Raw genomic sequence first — 17,474 nt, 5'->3', positions numbered from 1 at the left:
GACAAGATTTCTTCACCTCGCCAACCACCCCATCTTGCGTATGGGGCGCCAATTACAAATTTAGAAGCATAGAAAATTACAAGAAATTCCCATCTTGGCGCCCCATACTAGCCATATCACGATATAGTGTTACACGAGTAAGTGTTATCTCAGTATAAAAGCTGGCTTGACAAAAATACATCTGTAGACGGAAGTTCCGAAGGAGAATTTTCCGCTAAAAATTCTCTCATTCGTCGGGTGCGTTGTCTAATCTCTACCTCTCGTTGTGGGTTTTTTTTTTTTTATTTATTTGTTTGGTGGTTTGTTTGTTTTTTTCATCCACTACGGACCCGCACTCAGCCGACCTTGGAATCCACAAAAGACCCTGCCTTCTCCCAGACAACAGTGTCTTTGGCGCTGCACGGTTCTTCATGTGTGTTATCTCTGCTATGTCACAGCTACACGGACGACAAATCTCGTTCGCTCAAAGGTATACGTTGACCTCATTCACACGACGAGGATATACGTACTACACGCTAGCACTCGTTCGGACTGACACGCTCACACAAGTAAATATAAGTTCAAAGACAGATTTATTTACATAATTTGCGCATACAACTATGTATATCTATTCTAAGCTATATACCTACCACGCGTACTAAAACCTAGCACTTAACTCCCTGGGGTGGGGAAAGATGGGGTTGAGTGACATGATCGAGGTAATTGGTACTTCTCTGTCACCAACTGCGTCAAGAAAGGCTTCGTGCTCGCCCCGGGACTTTTCAGCATGGTCTTTTCTACCATGATGACAGGTGCCTTCCGCGACTGCAAAAATGGGCTAGTGATCATGTAACAGGGTAAATTAGGGTTGTTTTCTCGATCTCACCACAATAACGAACCAGTACTCTCATGGGTTCCAAGTCCCAGTCGATAGTTTTGGCTAATGTTGAGCTAGATGGTCTGAACATGTTGGCCATAAGCCAGATAGTCGCCTGCCGAAGCAGCTGTTCTGTGGAGAGCTCTGGCAGGGTAAGCGATCAAATGGAGGGAGGGGAAGCGCTACAAAACAACCTCAAAGTCACCCTGAAAGACCCTGGCACCGATACTGTCAACTGAAAGGCCCTTGCCATCGACTGCCATCCTGGGGCAGCACCCTCACTCAGGTAGCCCACGTAGCTGAGGCCAGACGCGTCATGACAGCAAAACATAGATGCACAGCATTGAAGGACAGAATGTTCACCCACCTCTCACGTATGTTCTACATATCAGAGACTCTTCTGGTCCCGGCATGATCAGCCATCTTGTACACATCTGATCATCACCGACACTAAATCCTTATCTCTTTATTTTTAAGTCATGGTCATCATCAACTTTCGACGAACGAACGCCTTCTTTTTAAAATAAATCCAATTCGACAAACATTTCAGCATCGGGCAGTATATATTTATAAGTAATTATCACAAATATTCTTCGCACTTGCAACATCATTCCATTTTCTACATTTGCTCACACCACGGACGTTTAATACAAGTTCGTGCTCACACAAAACCTCTGAAGCTGATTATGGTACTGAAAAATTAATGGTTTATTACTTTTTCATATCTCATAAAAAGTCAAAATAACTTTCTTCCCCGAAGCTACTGTGTCCTTACAATACTCAAAAATCATTGCAAAATCAAGGGTGGCAAAAAAGCCAAAATTATGCGAAAGAAAACGGGAAAACAAAACGAAAAATACAATACATATAGCGATCCAAAAACGTCTCAGCATCAGCAAATATTTCATAAAGCTTCGAGAAGGGGCTGTCTTTGGCCAGAGAAACAAGAATGGAAATCCTTGTTATTGGATCTTATTATCGGAAATGTGTTAAGCCCACATAGTGGGAGTTAATCGAAGTATTGGTCAGTGGCTTCCTGCCCGTCCACTGTTAGTGCTGTTTTAGGTTCATAATTTGACTACACGACACAGCTCCTTCTGAATTCTTCCTTAAACTTATCCTCACTATTGATAACTATTAACTACGGTTTAAGTCATAATCTATTCAGCTACTTGAGTCTCAATCAATCTGGCCATAACATTATCTTAATAATAAACCTGGTCTGCAAATACCCGTGTCTGATCTCAGACAAAATGGAACTTATGAACGACAGCAGTCCCCTACTGAGATAACAAAGGCAAAACTTACAGAACTGGCAAATTTTATGGGAGGTAATTCTTTCTAAAACCTTTCTCTTTCTCTCTCTCGGGGATATACAGCGTGGAAAGTTACACAAAAGCATTCAAAATATGTACCAATCGGTTAATGCCCGTGTCAAATGTGGAGGCTACTTCACGGAGTGTACAAAGGGTGCTAAGCAAGGAGATGCGTAGCCCTATATTTTTCTCGCTTTTTATTAATGAGCTAGCTTTAGAAAGCATGAAAAATGGAAAACATGGGCAACTTTTTCATATGATTTTATGGAAATATTTATCACTTTATTTTCAGATGATACTGAATTGATGTCAAAAACATAGGATTATAGAATCAACTAAACACATTACATAAAGCATCAGAAACGCTTAGCCTAAATGTTAAGCTAAATAAGAGTAATTTTGTTGTTTTTTAGAAAAAGGTATTCTTAGCAACGAATGAAAAATGGCTTTATGGAAGTATAATGAATGTGATTAATACACATTAATATTTAGACCTTTATTTCTCCACTGGGCTAAGGTTTTCCCGTGCATCTGAAGACCTAACTGCTACGCCCAATAGAGAAGAATTTTGCATTATTAATACATTATACAAGATAAGCAACCATTCTGTGAATGGGTTATTACATATGCAAGTCAGATCAATCTAATGTTATAGAGTAGAAGTGTGGGGCCTAAGTGAAAAAGTTTGTATGGAAATTGAAAAAAGTGCATACATCTGAAGTGAAAAGATTTTGAGTGTGGGCACATGATGATATACGAAAAGTGGGTACATGTACATGTATCTTCCAAATGCTCACTTTTCTTTAACATATACATAAGTTGTGTGAGATACTGGATAAAAATAACAGATGGAGCAGCATAGACTGCCATGGAGAACTTTCAAAATGTTAGAACGACTGGACAATGATGGGAAGAAAACTGGGTATCTAAGATTAGCAGATTCCTTATTCTTTTTAGGTATGGTGTTGGAAGTGTTTGGCTAAATCGAGTATCGGAAGCATTTAAGTTTATTAAATGTTTAAAACAAAGGGCATCCCGGTTACACAAGCATGAGTGAAGGTCTTGTGGTGAGCGTGGTAAATATTGTGTATCATCTTGTTTTACCCTCTATGAACTTGGGCCAGAAGCCTGAATCATTAAAAAATACCACGTATATATATATCTTGGTAGTGGATTCTATCCGTCTCGAGGGATACGCATTGCGTCTTTACTAACGCTATTTTATGCTTTTATTACATTTACTTCTTTATTTTGCCAAGAGAAACAAATGGAGAGATGGGTATTGCGTGTTAACTCTTCGCACACTTTAATGCCAATTTTGATTCAACTCCGCTTGGTAGACGTAATGGAAGATGTACATTTTCAACCGAGACAGAAAAAAGAAGAAAATATGGACTGACGGCGTAAACACGGCGAAGACGAAAATTGCGAAGCCTATCGTCTTCCCAGGATTGTTCCAATTCAAAACGGAATAGACAACATTGTTGTGGTCGACAGCCCAATACAGCAAGGAAAACAATACGTAGATTATTCCATAAATTAGTGGGTAGATAATGTGCAGGAGTCGGCAGGGGATGGCCGTTAACATTTGTTCAGCGATTATGATGACAGAGTTGAACAGGTGCAGTTGTAGGGTGTCGGCGGAGGTCATGGTTGCGTTCTTCATGGTGGGGAAGACATAGGCGAAGAACAAGATGGTCACCATGACAGCAGAGGTGGACACGGTCGAAAATAGCGCCCACACGACGCACAGGTACCAGGGAGGCCTGCCCACAGCGGCGGCTAGAGGCGGCTCCGTCGGCACCTCCACGAATTTGTCTCGCGAATTGTCGTCAGTACCGCACTCGAAGTTCTCTCTCGGCACGCTTCCCGCCGCCGCGGGCTCAACGAACATGCTCACGTGCTTCTCCACGCTCGCCCTTCCCAGGGACGCGTAGCAGGTCCGGCCTTGACCCAGGCATCCGCATCGCACGTGCTCATAGAAAGCTGTCAGGAAGTGGAGGGTCAGGTAAATGGTTAGGAGACTGTAGGTCCAGTTCGTCAAGTATGTGCCCCAGGGCTGAGGGGCTTGATCGTGGTAAGCGGTGTAGATAAGCCAGAGGAAAGCGTATGCCATCGTCACGAAACGGTACGTTAAGTACAACCAGCTGGGGATTCGCCACTGCAATGAGGCCCAAAAAGACAACGAAATTTAATTCTCATCAAAATTTAGCAGGAATATTCATTTCGATTACAGCTTGGACATGAACACTGTTCGGTAGATATAGGTTTGATAAATTGAGGCATGTTTATTTTATTCATTCTAAGATGTTATCGGTGACTCCTAATGTAGAACTTCTACGCATAAGAAATTGAAACATACCACGAATAACAAACGCGGACAACATCTTATGAGGTGGTACCGGTGAGAACGAGAAAAAGTGTGAAAGAAAGAAAAGGAGGCACAGAAGGGAATGAGAGCGAGTGAGTTGTACATTGTGCACCTGTTTACCGAACATAAGCCAACAAAGGGACATCAAGAGTAGAGGTGTTTTCTTATTTTGATACAATGTCGCCGCGCATGAATAAGCTTGATTCAAATGAAGCAAAAGATGGAAAGCTGCCAATAACACCATAGCTGAAAGAGTGGCAATAGCGTAACTCAGCTAGAAGCGATATATAAGTGAGCCACTTACTTTTGCATGTTTGTTTAAAAAGCACGAGTCTAATGTACATATACTTCTTGTGAATACTGTATGTAAAAATATAATTACTACCTAACTCTTATTCATTTTTTCCTACTATTTTGTCTTCTCTACCTTGTGCCATGCATGCGAAAGCCTGGTAAGAAAGAGCAACTAGCTGTGGTACCTGAGAAGCAGTGAATCTCTCTTTCTGGATGCCACCGAATCCGAATTGCCTTAGGTGGAATTCACCACGGAGTGTTTTCAGACACGAAGCCATTGAACTGTAAAGAAGACAGAACATGCATATGCACTGGTTTGTCGCAACCAGCCTACTTAATAAGTGTGTGTGTATATATATATCATACGAATGATATTTTATATGGCAATTGTACCTAGGGTATGTAGCGCAGTAGTACATTTTAAGCAGTAATAAAGAGCGACAATTAAAACACTCTAGAATAAATGTGTACAAATGTAGACACATGAATGATGATGACGATCTTATTCAACGTATTTTTCCTCAGTGAAGATGACATGTAAAATGCATGAAATATTTAAATGACAAAGGCTGGACTGCCTGGACGGTGTAAGTAGTGTCTGCTTACTGACGTTGACTGTGGGCGAAGTTTGATGCTCAAGTACTTCAAAAAGTATTTTTGTCATTACTGGAGTTGTGTAGTTATAAGACTTTGCCACAAACATCAAATTAAACTATCATGGCGTAAAAGTTCACGTGTCATCCTGACATCTTTGACTTGACTATAGCACTCTAAATGTAACAGGCAATTTTTAAAACAATACTTTTAATGGAATGTATGTATTCAGTAAATCGTTATATGTTTCTGTTCTTACAACACGTACACGAACACACACAAAGAAACCGTTTTATCGAAACATTTGGTAACGTTGCTCAACTTATACCATCAATTGTTTTTTTCCTAGTCTTGATGCAACTGTTATGCCACTCACCATTGTGAGGGTCGGACAGCTATGTTCTCTGCCGTCTCACTTCCCTGACGCTGGAACATGTGTTACCACTCGGAGTCTCCGGACATCTACAGATAGTGCGGACTAAAACTGCTTCATATCTTTTGCAAGCTTCCATGTGCTACCTCAGTGAGATTTAAACAGACCTCTTCTCCAATTCACCTTTTTACCGCTCGAAGTCTACCAGTCCTTTTCTATGCCGAACCTCCAGGAATGCTTCATGAGCAGATTTTTCTGTCTTTTATGCCTGTTGATGTGTCTCTAGCCGGTTGCTAATATGTGTTTATACATTCTGTTGCTGTGTTTTCTATGTTTTCAATGTACTTGTAAAGCATATTGAGTCTACTGTACAGTGGAGAAATAAGCTATGTGAATCCGCATTATTGTTATCATCATCATCATAGAATTATTAATAATGCTCTAAAAGTATACTGACCTTTTGTAGACTCAGAAACAGTGCATAGTGTGAAAGACGAGGAAGGAAATGGCCAGTTCATGTATGTCACAGTGATATAGGGAGTCCCCGGATGTGAGTAACTGACACAGTTGACGCCGTCCTGCGATAGCGCTAGGGCGAAGCTCACTACTTCCGGCGAGGGAAAGAGGGAAAAAAGTGATTTCGTGCACGACCGCACGCGTTTCATTTCCATTTGTTCTCCACGAGAAACGTTGTTAGACATGTTTTCTGTCTTTTCCCAAGTCCTCAAGCTAACTAACGGTAGGTAACATATGGTTGTGCAGCTGATTTGATATCGTCGATCTAAGCGTGACCACGCTTATCAAAACACTACGACTCCTGATAACACCGATAAACGTCGACGACAACATTTGAACACATCAAATAGTTCATATGAATGTTTTTGATGTGACACGTTCAAAATGTTCTAGTTGTGTCAATAAATTGATTGTATTTAGCAGATTACAACACTTCAAACTGTTGGGACTGCTACAAATATATAGTGATGAATATAAATACACGTATCTCTAATGCTAGCAAATAACTGCTTACTTTCAGGGATTGCCTTTTGGAGTGGCAACTGGGGCAACCGTCTCAGGCCCGGCGATAGGAAATTCTTGTGGTGCTAGCTGTCTACATGCACTTTCGACTCTCGGCCCCGCATATGACGCTCGCGCAGGGCCCGGCATACTGCTAGGGCTGCCTCTGCTTTGTGATATATATATATCATCTTTTATTTTATGAACATCACCCAAACTGCGCAACCTTTCATCACGTGGTATATATTTGCAATTCGTCCTGTCTGAATGAGCATTTTATGATTCAAAATTCTAGAGTACGTCATTGTAAATAACAGCCTATCAGTAAACAAGACAGATATCCCTCAATTTTAAAAAGCTTATTCAAACGGTAATTGTAATAAGTATCAGCTGTTTAATATCACTAACCAAGTGTTGTATATACTGATTTTCCAGACAACGAGTTAGTTTAAGTGTAAATTGCTATACTGAACAAGTAATTACAGCTGATTAATCCCTATACCAGAAAGTCCCAGTTGATACAGAGTAATTTAATTGTAGTTTATTGTATTATATGCGATTTATATTTTGTTTTATAGTATAGATCCAACAGAAAGCGATACAATACACTTCAAAAATTAATATAAACCAAATAATTGAGCATTCTACCCATTGCTTAAATCTCCCCAAGCTACCCATATATAATTTTTGTAGGGGTGGATTTATTTAATTTAGAAATCATTTTGATGAATCGCAGATGCAACTTACTGACCTACTGAAGGGCACCACACTTCTCAACCATATAAAAGAACAGTGACAGTCATTCGATCAAATAATTTCGATTTGCATGTCATGTGGTAGCATCATTTTGCGACATCTTCTCACAACTGCACACGTATAGCTCTAGCAACTTTGTCATATAGTTTCATCTGTGTTTTAATGAGTGTATGATTGTAATTAAAATAAATACAAAAGTAATGAAACCAAATATAACATCCACTTTTTGACTAGCAAACGTAAACATGAGTAAATTCCTGGTCACGCATAAAAAAATTACTACTTTCGTCTTGTTAACAATTTTTAGCCTCCATCAATTTGCAAGTTGTTTTATCTATTTGTGAAAGTAGTCAAACCTTCCATGTTTGCTTATATGCTTGCATATTGCTTAAGTACACTGCAAAAAATGTAACAGCGATAAACAATTAATCGCCTTGTCGGACTGCACTAAGACAACTTGTAGCCAGATAAGGAGGAATCGCTTCCTGGTTGATGGGATACTGTTCGTCATATTGCAGACTGCCAGGTGTACCGGCACGACAGTTCACCAATCTTTGCCATGTTGTCTTTGGGCCTGGTCCCCGATAGCTCGTTTTTATCATGGTGAGTCGCCATGATACATGCCTTAGCTGCAATCCCTATCGACGGTGACAAGCTGTACGTCTAGTTTGGGTGTCCTCACCCCCGCTTTCACTGTTAATGTCACGCGTCCCCCGAGGTCGGTTTCCTTAGTGTCATTCACTACCATGGGGAAGAAATTAGGTGAATTGCCAGAGACAAACCTAGGGGCCCAGGTCCCTCCATCGCACCCCATGTGCAAGTGGTGCCGTCTCGGACTTTAATTGTGTTGGCGAGGGTCAGAAGGCCTCCTCCTTTTGCTGTTTATACTTTATAGGTTTGAGGCCCACCACCACATTCTCACTGCTGCCCCTGCATCACTACACGCAAGGCATCGCACTACCCCTGCTTCAGCCCCAAGGACTCCTTATCGTTATTATTGTTTATTCCAAGCAGTTTTGGTGATGAATTGCTTTTCGGTGTATCTTCAATCCACTGCGAAAACATCAAAGTCAAAACACTTTGCATTTGAAAATCTGTCCATGCTGATGCGCTGCTGCTTAGGCAAAGAACAAAAGAGAGGACCTACCGCACGTTATCGCGCGGCGATGCCGGTGTTTGTCGCGTCGGTGGCCAGGCCCCGTTCATCAGTTGTCGTCTACTCACCTCCCTTATCTACAGTTGTCCAGATTCTTCCCATTCCAGGCCCCTCATAAATTTCACGTACCGATCTTCCTCTTACTTCAGACCTTCCTGACCATTATGATTGCGACACATAATTCGTCATGCTTCTAACCATGCACGCAGTTCGTGAAAAATGTCTTATTACTCAAATTGTTATGATTTCTTGAATACAACACTCAAAGCACTTGGGATAGAGGTTTTTTTTTTAAAGTCTACCATTTTATATGTGAAAGAGATTACAAATAAGCAAAAACATGAGCAGTTTTAATATCAGATTTATTGTTATCACAAATGTGGTAATCTCATACATTTTCTTATTTGAAAAAAAAATCCCTGGAATCAAAACTTCTGGGGTTTCTTTAAAAAAGGCAGGAAGAGCTTTTGAAAAAGAAAAGTTTAGAAAGCATTCATTTGTTCATTTTGTACACTACATATATATGGATTTCAAGCAAAATTAAAACAGTAAACTATTAAAATGCTGTGAAGGTATAGCAAACAAATTCTTTGACAGGGTGCGTCATATCACCCTATCAAACCAATGAATATACTTGTAATTTAAGAACAAAAAAATAAGACTTAACACTTCATAAAAATTACTGTAAACAGCTTTTGTAAGCGAAGTATCTATAAAAGTCTTTATAATCTATAAAAGTCTTTATGCAGTTTAGAACTTTAAAAATTTCTATGCAATAATGAAAAGTCACCAGGATGTGGAAATTAAAACAAACATCAGTATCTTGTATCACTTTAAAACATAGCAAAAATGTAAAATGAGAAACATAAAAAAACCCCAGAAAAATGGCTAGAGAGGGACCTCTTCTAAATGTTCAAGCCATGCATCACCCTTTAAACCTTGACCTCACCTTTAAAATAGATCAGCTACTCATTGCAATTAATTACTGGACTGTGCTGTGCAGCTAACTTGCATGAAAACCAGCATAGTCCTGGAAACAATATATCTTCCTGTTTCTGCAAAATTTTATGTGACTTCAACAGGTCTGTTCCAGAAAAATCAAAACAATAAATTGCAAGTTTTACAAGAAATTACATGATACACATTTTCTTGTCTATGCATTTTTACAATCATACAAAGAATCATCAATACACCTGGGTACTTTGTCATAAATAAGAGTCACTGGCACTGCATAATCTCATTAAAAACCATTGCACAGAAAGTGTAATAAGTGGACTGACACACATATAGTGTTACCATTTGTTTTGGCTTATGAAACTTGTAAGCAGCAGATGTATTCAATATGTATATAAATGAAATAAACCAGGCAGTCAGAAATATTACATTCAACTTTTTCTAGTGTAAGAAATATTACATTAAGTATATTTGAACGAAAATACATTTGGTTCTCATTTTATCTCTAACACGTTTTGTTTTGTAAATTCATTTCTATTTTGTCACAGCTTATTGATTTACTGTATTTCCCTGTTTGTTTTTTTGACGTTTCAACACTTCTGGTACTTAAGAAAATTATCCACTTATAATTTGTTGCTCAAGGAACAGATTGCTACTGTTTTTCAAGCAGTTTTAACTCTTAGCTATCAGGATTTTGGAGGATAGTACAAAGTGAGCTTTCTTTTATGATTTTTCGGCAGACTTGACTTGCTCCTTGGTGTGAGATTTGCTCTTGTGGTCTGACTCCTAAAGACTTCATGTTCATGGAATGACAAAGAGCATGTCGATGTTTTCTATCAAACCTATGGCTTGGTAATGATGTCTCAACCCCTCCCCTCAAAAAAAAAAAAAAAAAAAAAAAAAAAATGAACACAAAATGGCAGGAAAAAGTAGTTATCCATCAACAGAATGCAATACTCTATAGCAATGCCATATGCATAGAAAGTGCAAAACACACAGTCCTCACATTTCCCATATTATGAAGTAGAAAGATACATTCCATGTGGACACAGTGGAAGTGTGTCACAGACCAGTCTGTGTCATACCCAAACTTGACACATACTGTTAAAATCCAAAAGGAAAGGACTGTACTACCAAAGCCAAACAGAAGGGGTTAAAACTAAGAATGTTACCAAATTACACTCATTAGAATGTGTACATTATTTTAATAGCAACAGAAAAAATTTTATTTTACAGAACTCGTAAAGGGAGTGAAAGAAGGGTGTCTAAATGTTGCATATGTTGTACATAAATGTTACTGAAGTCATTTGATTTTTTATTGAAGACACCTTTAAACCAAGGTTGTTTACAATATTTTTGATTCACCCCTGCATTGATTGTTGCAATTTGTTTTTTTTTGGTAGTCGATTTTTATGCTTACTTGCATTTTACCCTCCTGACTGATCGAGTTCCTCTTTCTCCTGGAGTTTCCGCACTATGTTGCAAATGTATTTTAAAAGTAGATGAAAGAACAGAGTGTTCCACGTTGTCCTGTCCAAAGTCCTTCATCCAGGAAACTTATCACGATCTGGACAGCCAAAAAAAAGGCAATCTGGTCTGTGACCCAAAGTGTCTGACCACTTTCAGCTCTGCTGGACAGGACTAAATGTTAAACCTTGTGAGCTCTACACATACAGCTAAAACAATGGAATGTTATTAGTCATGCCAGCAACGTGATGTACAATTGTAAGACATGTGAATCCTGAGTATCAAACATTATATGGTTTTAGTTAAGCTGAAAAGACAGCTTTATTAATTACCCTGATTATGCCATTTGAATAGAGTAAACAAGTGATGACTGAAAAAAAAATCTACTAAGGGGAAGTAATCAATAAATGTAAATTCGGAATATGTGTCATCCACTGTATCTGACATGTAATTTAAAATGTATTTTGGAATCATCCGAAGAATTAATTTCGTGATCTCATGAATGTAACTGTACATAAAACTATCCTTTCCATGTTTAACACTACGATGGCAGTTTAGAAATCCTAGAAATACCAGATTCAAAAGTCCTACTTGCTGAACAACAAAAGTTTTACTCTGATTAGCTTGTTTATACAGATTCACATGGTTATTAATATTTTAAAAATTAAGATCAAGGAAGAAAATATAAGTACTCTCTCTGTACTAATGCAGTACATTACAATTCATCACAGACAAACACAATCTAATGCCTGTTCTCTTGAAATTTGTAATCTTAACTGCTCCAGGATAAATGTTTATTTTATCCAAGTACAGACCATATGAGGCACTTGTGTAAAATTTTCTGGAATAACCACAAAAATTGCAAGGTGGCGTGCCAGAAATGTACAAGAAGTCTAAGAATAATACTTTAACAGGTTACATAATGAACTGCAACAATTCAAAATATTTAAATCCAAAATATTACTTATAAAAGTGCCAAAAAATTTATTTAACTACAGATTCACTTACTCTTCTTCTAGCAAGATGCAGCTTCTGTACCAGAATTATTGCAAAATGGTCTGTTCACAAAAAAGTAAAATTGGACAAACTGGATCTTCGTGAAACAAATGTAGATTTTGGAATGATTATCACCTTATCTTGTTTTATACAAGACTGGCTTATTTTTCTTTCTTAGCCAAAAACATGTGATCTGCACAGGAATTATAAAAGCTTCAGACTTAAACTTTTTGAACAAAAGTGAACTCTCATTTATAGATTTGCTCTGCGATAAAGCAAGTGGAAAACTGACATCTTCAGTCGGTACAGAAGGAAGAAAAAAGTATATATGATGGGAATGAAGACGAAGCCTATCAAAAATACAAAGCCCACAGTTGGTCCTGGCTTGTTCCAGTCTAGGATAGGGTACATGACATGACTGTGGTCAACTGCCCAGTAAATCAAACTGAAAAGAAGATACAATAACCCATAAAGTATGGGATACACAACATGGAGAAGTCTGCAAGGTATACCAGTTATAAAGTTCTCAAGAAGTATGATAACAGAGTTCAGCAAATGAAGCTGTACATTTTCTAAAGACATTACCGATGCTCCTTTCATTACTGGAAACAAAAAAGCGAAAAAAACAATAGTCACCATGACAGCACCAGTGGACACTGCTGAAAAAAGTACCCAGGTAATGCACATGTACCATGGTGGTCTATTAACGAAACTGACTGTGCCTACCAACAAAACTTCGGTCTCAGGTTCTTCACCAACAACACACTCATGCTCATGCTCCATTCTCTCGCTCTGCTCTGCAAAAATGCTTGTATGGTACTCAACATTCATTCTTCTACAGAAGCTGTACATGTAACGATCCTGACCACAGAAAGTGCAAACATAGTAATAGGAGACCACTAGGCAGTGGACAATCATGTACACTGTCAGCAATGTGTAGGTCCAGTTAGTCAGGTATGCACCCCAAATTTCAAGATTACTTCCATGAAAGTGAGATGTATACCCAAGCCAGAAGATGACATACACCATCAGCACAAAACGGTAGATCAGGTAGAAAACAAATGGTACCTGCCACTGCAAAAGCATATTTAAAGGGGTTTTTTGTTAAAAAACTTGCAACTTATGACCTCTGTATTATTTAAGATATAGTGAAACACTGTTTCACCAATAGATTATTAATCAAGAGAAATGCTTCTATGCAACTAACAAATAAAATAATTGTTACTACCTTTTTAATTAGTTAAATGAATAAAATTGCTGTATCTGCCACAAAAGAATATGTTATTATTTTAAATAAATTGCTGTTACCCTCAGAATAAATCTGCAACTTACTATTGGCATGCAGAATCTTTCCTTCTTCACACCACTGAAGCCAAAGTTACGGAGGCGAAATTCCTTACGCAGTGTTGCCACACAACCAGCCATCTCTAGATACTGAAAGAAAAATTTAAACAAAACTTATCTTCATTTATTATGCTAGAAGAGCTGCATGCTGTTGTCCTTAATATGATTTTCACAAAGGCACATAATTTAAAATATTTAGATCAAAACTCACATATTTATACAAAATGTATAAGTGCACAAGCAAAGTACTGTGTCCTGTTTTATACTTTGTCTCTATAATACTTTCATAATGGTACTTGCAAAACTATTGCAGGACTATGGTGCTCTACCCCCACCTCTCCTCATATATTTCCATTCCATGACAAGAAGTTGTATTTCATGTCTTACCCTCTTTAATGCCTTCCTCAAAAGAATCATAACTTACACACATTAAGATAATTTTACTATATTTGAACTCTCGGTCCACGTTGATTCACTGTTTACCTTTCACCAATGGAATGGACTGCTTATCAAAGATGCACAACTTGCTAGATAGCACAGCACCTTATTGACAAAACAGCAGTGTATGGAATAAAGACCAGTTATAAGGAGATAAACCTACAACCTATACGGCATCAATGCAAAATTACCAATCAACAAATACTTAAAACAATAATAAACTTCAAGTAGTTAAGCACCCTAGCCAAGATGTGCTATCAAAAACTGCTACACTGAAAAAACTTAAAAGTATCTCCTGAAACAACAACATCTCTCTTACCTTTTAAACCAGTAAATACTTCATACACTCATGATCTTTATCTCTATGACTGAATGTTCATGAGAGAAGTTTTCTAACTGAAGATCTAAAGTAAAGAAATGAGGGGACAGGTGTTTCTGGAAGATTCTGTGCATCACAATGACCATTCCATCCAGAAAAATCTGAACAAAAGAATCAAGCAGGGTTCTAGACCTTTAAAGTCCTCTGCCTATACTGAAGAAATGAAAGCTGCAATGTATAGGCCAAGTGGGAAGGTCAAAACGCCTTGTAAAGATCATCTCATATGGCAGCATGCTAAGAGGAGGAAAGAGGTGAGGTAAAAGTGATACCATATCCATGAATAGACACAGGCTACCCATTTTGCCATCTCTGTAAAAACAGTACAGAGTGGAAAAAGTTGGCAACAGGTTGCTAGCAATTCCACACAGATGCCTCTATAATCACTAAGAATAAGAAGACGATTAATTAGTCAGTAGTACAGGCAGTATATTTTCTGAGCAGGTGGCACAATCACTTCCTGTGGTGTACCCAAATTTTACTTACATAATTAAAATCTTTCAAACTTTGGAAATATAAAAACAGGTGCAATATGGAGAATTAATCAAGTTTAAATAAAGAATTGTCTACAAGGAAAAATAACTGCATAGGATATTTGCTTGAAATTTATTATTATTCTTTCAAGCTCTGCAGTTTAAACACAAATCTTTTAAGTATACATATGATGTTTCAATTCTATATAAGCTCCTAAAGTCTTGAAGAAACCAAAAGTTAACAAAAGAAAATCAACACATTTTGAGTTATTAGAAAGGTTACACCCATAATATAGAGGGGTTTGCTCAAAGTCTGTAAATGTAAGACCTAGTATTTTACAGATTTCTAGCTACCACAAAACTACAAACACTTAAAGAAGGTTAAGATGTACACATAAAAAGACACATATACTCAGATGTTTGAGAAAAAAAAGTACACCATCATTACTGTAAATCTTCAGGAAGGCAAATTAATACAAACTTCATCTTGTAATGGTATTATCTAAGCTGTAATCCCTGAAGTACACCAGAAGAGATTATAATCATGTTACTTATCAAGAACATGGGCTACAACTGCAGCATTGTTGAAAAAAAATGAACAAACTTGCAAAATCTTTAAATATTTAAGGAGTATGAATAAAACACCAACAAACTTCCTCTTAACTGTATAAGGGCTGTATAACTGTATAACCCAGTAAATAATTTCAGGGCTTAGGATTTTGTGACTGGCTAACAATTACTAGAGATTTCAGATTCCCAAAATTTTCTGACAAAGTTGACACCAAATATTCTATTAAACCTGCACCTAAATAAAAATTTCACCTGGTTAAAGTATGTAATGATTATTTTGTATCAGTTTGGATTGGGTATTGTATGGGAGAACCAATGGTAAGCAGGATTGGAACAGTAAGTCCATTGGAACAGTAAGACTATAGCAGCAGTAAATACTTCTCTGAAAATAGTACATTCAAATCAGAAATATTATCAAGCAATTACCTTTTAAATATTAAGCACATTTGGTAAGAGAGAGAAGTCTTAATTAAATTTAGATTATGGATAACAGTTCTGAAATTTCATAAATTTTGCTATTATCTTGAGCATCATCCTTCACAATATCCATTTTGCCCAAGCGATGAAACTGAACTATATTTTGCATTTGCCCTAAATAAGCTTACATAAACACCTCAAAAGTTAATGTACCTAAAAAGATTATAAACACCCTATGTCAGGGGTGGACAAAGTTTTCTTTTTGTGGGCTGGTCTCAAATTTCTAAGCTATGTGGCAGGCTGGCAAAATACCTAAACCCTACACCAGGTGACTATATTAGCGATAATGGAATGAACAACTAATGAGTACATAATGATGTTTACTAAAAAATGTATGGTATAAAGTGAACCTGTTTGAATTCACACACATTAAAACTTTAAAACCAGCCTTTCCTTTGGAGGCAGCCACCCCCGATGCTCTCTAACAACTCCATCAGACATGTCAGCTGTGATATTGTTAGCTTTGTACTTCGCCTGTGTTAAAATTTTATGGACTGCTGATTTCTAATGTTCAAATTAACCTAGGCTGAATTAAAAAAAAATTAAGACAAGTGCACTTCACATTTGGCAGAAGAGCCAGTCAAAAGACGTCCACAAGCCACATCCGTACCATGGGATGTACTAATTGTTCACCCCTGCCCTATGTACTTGAAATATTTATGGTAGAAAGCATAATCATAAATGGACTGGTGGCCTCTAAGCTACAGTTTAGTACAATTCTCTCAGCTGGTGGTTTTTAGGATGGTGGTTTTTATTTGTTGTTGTTTATCTTGCATGATTGTATTATTGTGAGTCAATTACATTTTTCACAGTCCTCTTTAAAGCTCTTATATCTAGGAGATGGTGTTAATGAAGATATGCATGGTTGTTACTGTTGTTTACTTACCTCCTGAAATACGCTCAGGCCCACTCAAAATTCAAACTCCAGTGCTTTAGCTTCCTCTCTCTCTCTCCCCGTCATACACGCATACGTGCGCGCGCGCGCACACACGCACACATGTATATATGCCTGAATACAACTACAGTAACATATATGCTTCTTCTCATATGTCAAAGTCATTACAGCCCAAAACAGAAAGCAGTTACAACTGCAGTGAAATATTTGTGGGTGACTCCTGATGCAATCAGTATATAATTACTGTCACGGCGAATAATCCTTTAATTGTTTCAAGTGTTTATTTTTCTATATGTGCGCGATTGTGTGTGTATTCAAATTATTATAACCATTTCTCATCCCAATGTAAGTTAGATAACAGAAGGAATAAATAAATAAAGCAAAATGTTGTCATAACAAACAACGTAAAGCTGTGTAACTGACCGCTGATAATACCGAATGTCGCAATATATAACGTGAAAGCTATAACAACTACACAATTAACCCAACTTACTTAAGCCTACCACGGATCAATAAATTGTTTTTATAGCCTGACTAACCAACACGAGGATAACAGATTTGTTTTACTTCCTTACCTTCACCAGTCATCCCCACACTGCGAGCGACCGATCGAGTAAACGTTTACTAGATTAAACCCGCGTCGAATGCAGACGACACTCAGGGTCACGAGACCGAAACTGTAAGCATCGCTGTTAGACAGGTCATGTGACTACGGCTGTCGAGTGTAGACAAGAGGTCACAAGCTGCAGTT

General features: G+C 37.9%; 2 protein-coding genes and 1 long non-coding RNA gene across 7 annotated transcripts; 1 reads left to right on the top strand and 2 right to left on the bottom strand.

The window, feature by feature from the left end:
• Window positions 1–1,540: 1,540 nt before the first annotated feature.
• Window positions 1,541–6,971, bottom strand: LOC112571530. 3 transcript variants are annotated; one of them, XM_025250565.1, is made up of 3 exons: window positions 6,835–6,971; window positions 5,023–5,119; window positions 1,541–4,333 (listed from the first exon to the last, which is right to left on the bottom strand). In XM_025250565.1, exons 2-3 carry the CDS (start codon window positions 5,113–5,115, stop codon window positions 3,479–3,481), a joined length of 948 nt encoding a protein of 315 aa, XP_025106350.1. In that variant the 5' UTR covers window positions 5,116–5,119; window positions 6,835–6,971; the 3' UTR covers window positions 1,541–3,478. The 3 variants fall into 3 exon arrangements, with proteins under 3 accessions (XP_025106350.1, XP_025106351.1, XP_025106349.1); XM_025250566.1 differs by lacking the exon at window positions 6,835–6,971 and adding an exon at window positions 6,262–6,388; XM_025250564.1 differs by lacking the exon at window positions 6,835–6,971 and adding an exon at window positions 5,808–5,934.
• LOC112571541 lies at window positions 6,416–10,593 on the top strand. Its single transcript, XR_003100845.1, has 2 exons — window positions 6,416–6,543; window positions 6,841–10,593. It is a non-coding gene; the product is annotated as an uncharacterized LOC112571541 (long non-coding RNA).
• Window positions 9,851–17,437, bottom strand: LOC112571533 (protein rolling stone-like). 3 transcript variants are annotated; one of them, XM_025250571.1, is made up of 4 exons: window positions 17,299–17,429; window positions 13,919–14,037; window positions 13,483–13,584; window positions 9,851–13,224 (listed from the first exon to the last, which is right to left on the bottom strand). In XM_025250571.1, exons 2-4 carry the CDS (start codon window positions 13,922–13,924, stop codon window positions 12,403–12,405), a joined length of 930 nt encoding a protein of 309 aa, XP_025106356.1. In that variant the 5' UTR covers window positions 13,925–14,037; window positions 17,299–17,429; the 3' UTR covers window positions 9,851–12,402. The 3 variants fall into 3 exon arrangements, with proteins under 3 accessions (XP_025106356.1, XP_025106357.1, XP_025106358.1); XM_025250572.1 differs by having other exon boundaries at window positions 13,978–14,037; XM_025250573.1 differs by lacking the exon at window positions 13,919–14,037 and having other exon boundaries at window positions 17,299–17,437.
• Between the last annotated feature and the right edge of the window lie 37 nt (window positions 17,438–17,474).

The sequence above is a fragment of the Pomacea canaliculata genome, linkage group LG9 (assembly GCF_003073045.1).
Source record: "Pomacea canaliculata isolate SZHN2017 linkage group LG9, ASM307304v1, whole genome shotgun sequence".
NCBI lineage: Eukaryota > Metazoa > Mollusca > Gastropoda > Architaenioglossa > Ampullariidae > Pomacea > Pomacea canaliculata.
This window is presented reverse-complemented; position numbering and strand designations above follow the sequence as displayed.

What these genes read in the sequence shown, in the direction of transcription:
- LOC112571533 (XM_025250571.1), bottom strand. An exon ending in AAAGATTCTGCATGCCAATA is followed by an intron (nt 13,225 to 13,482) that starts GTAAGTTGCAGA and finishes ATGCTTTTGCAG; the next exon opens with TGGCAGGTACCATTTGTTTT.
- LOC112571530 (XM_025250564.1), bottom strand. Translation starts at nt 5,866, where the DNA reads ATGTTCCAGCGTCAGGGAAGTGAGACGGCAGAGAACATAGCTGTCCGA. An exon ending in GCTGTCCGACCCTCACAATG is followed by an intron (nt 5,120 to 5,807) that starts GTGAGTGGCATA and finishes TCTTCTTTACAG; the next exon opens with TTCAATGGCTTCGTGTCTGA. An exon ending in AGAGATTCACTGCTTCTCAG is followed by an intron (nt 4,334 to 5,022) that starts GTACCACAGCTA and finishes GCCTCATTGCAG; the next exon opens with TGGCGAATCCCCAGCTGGTT.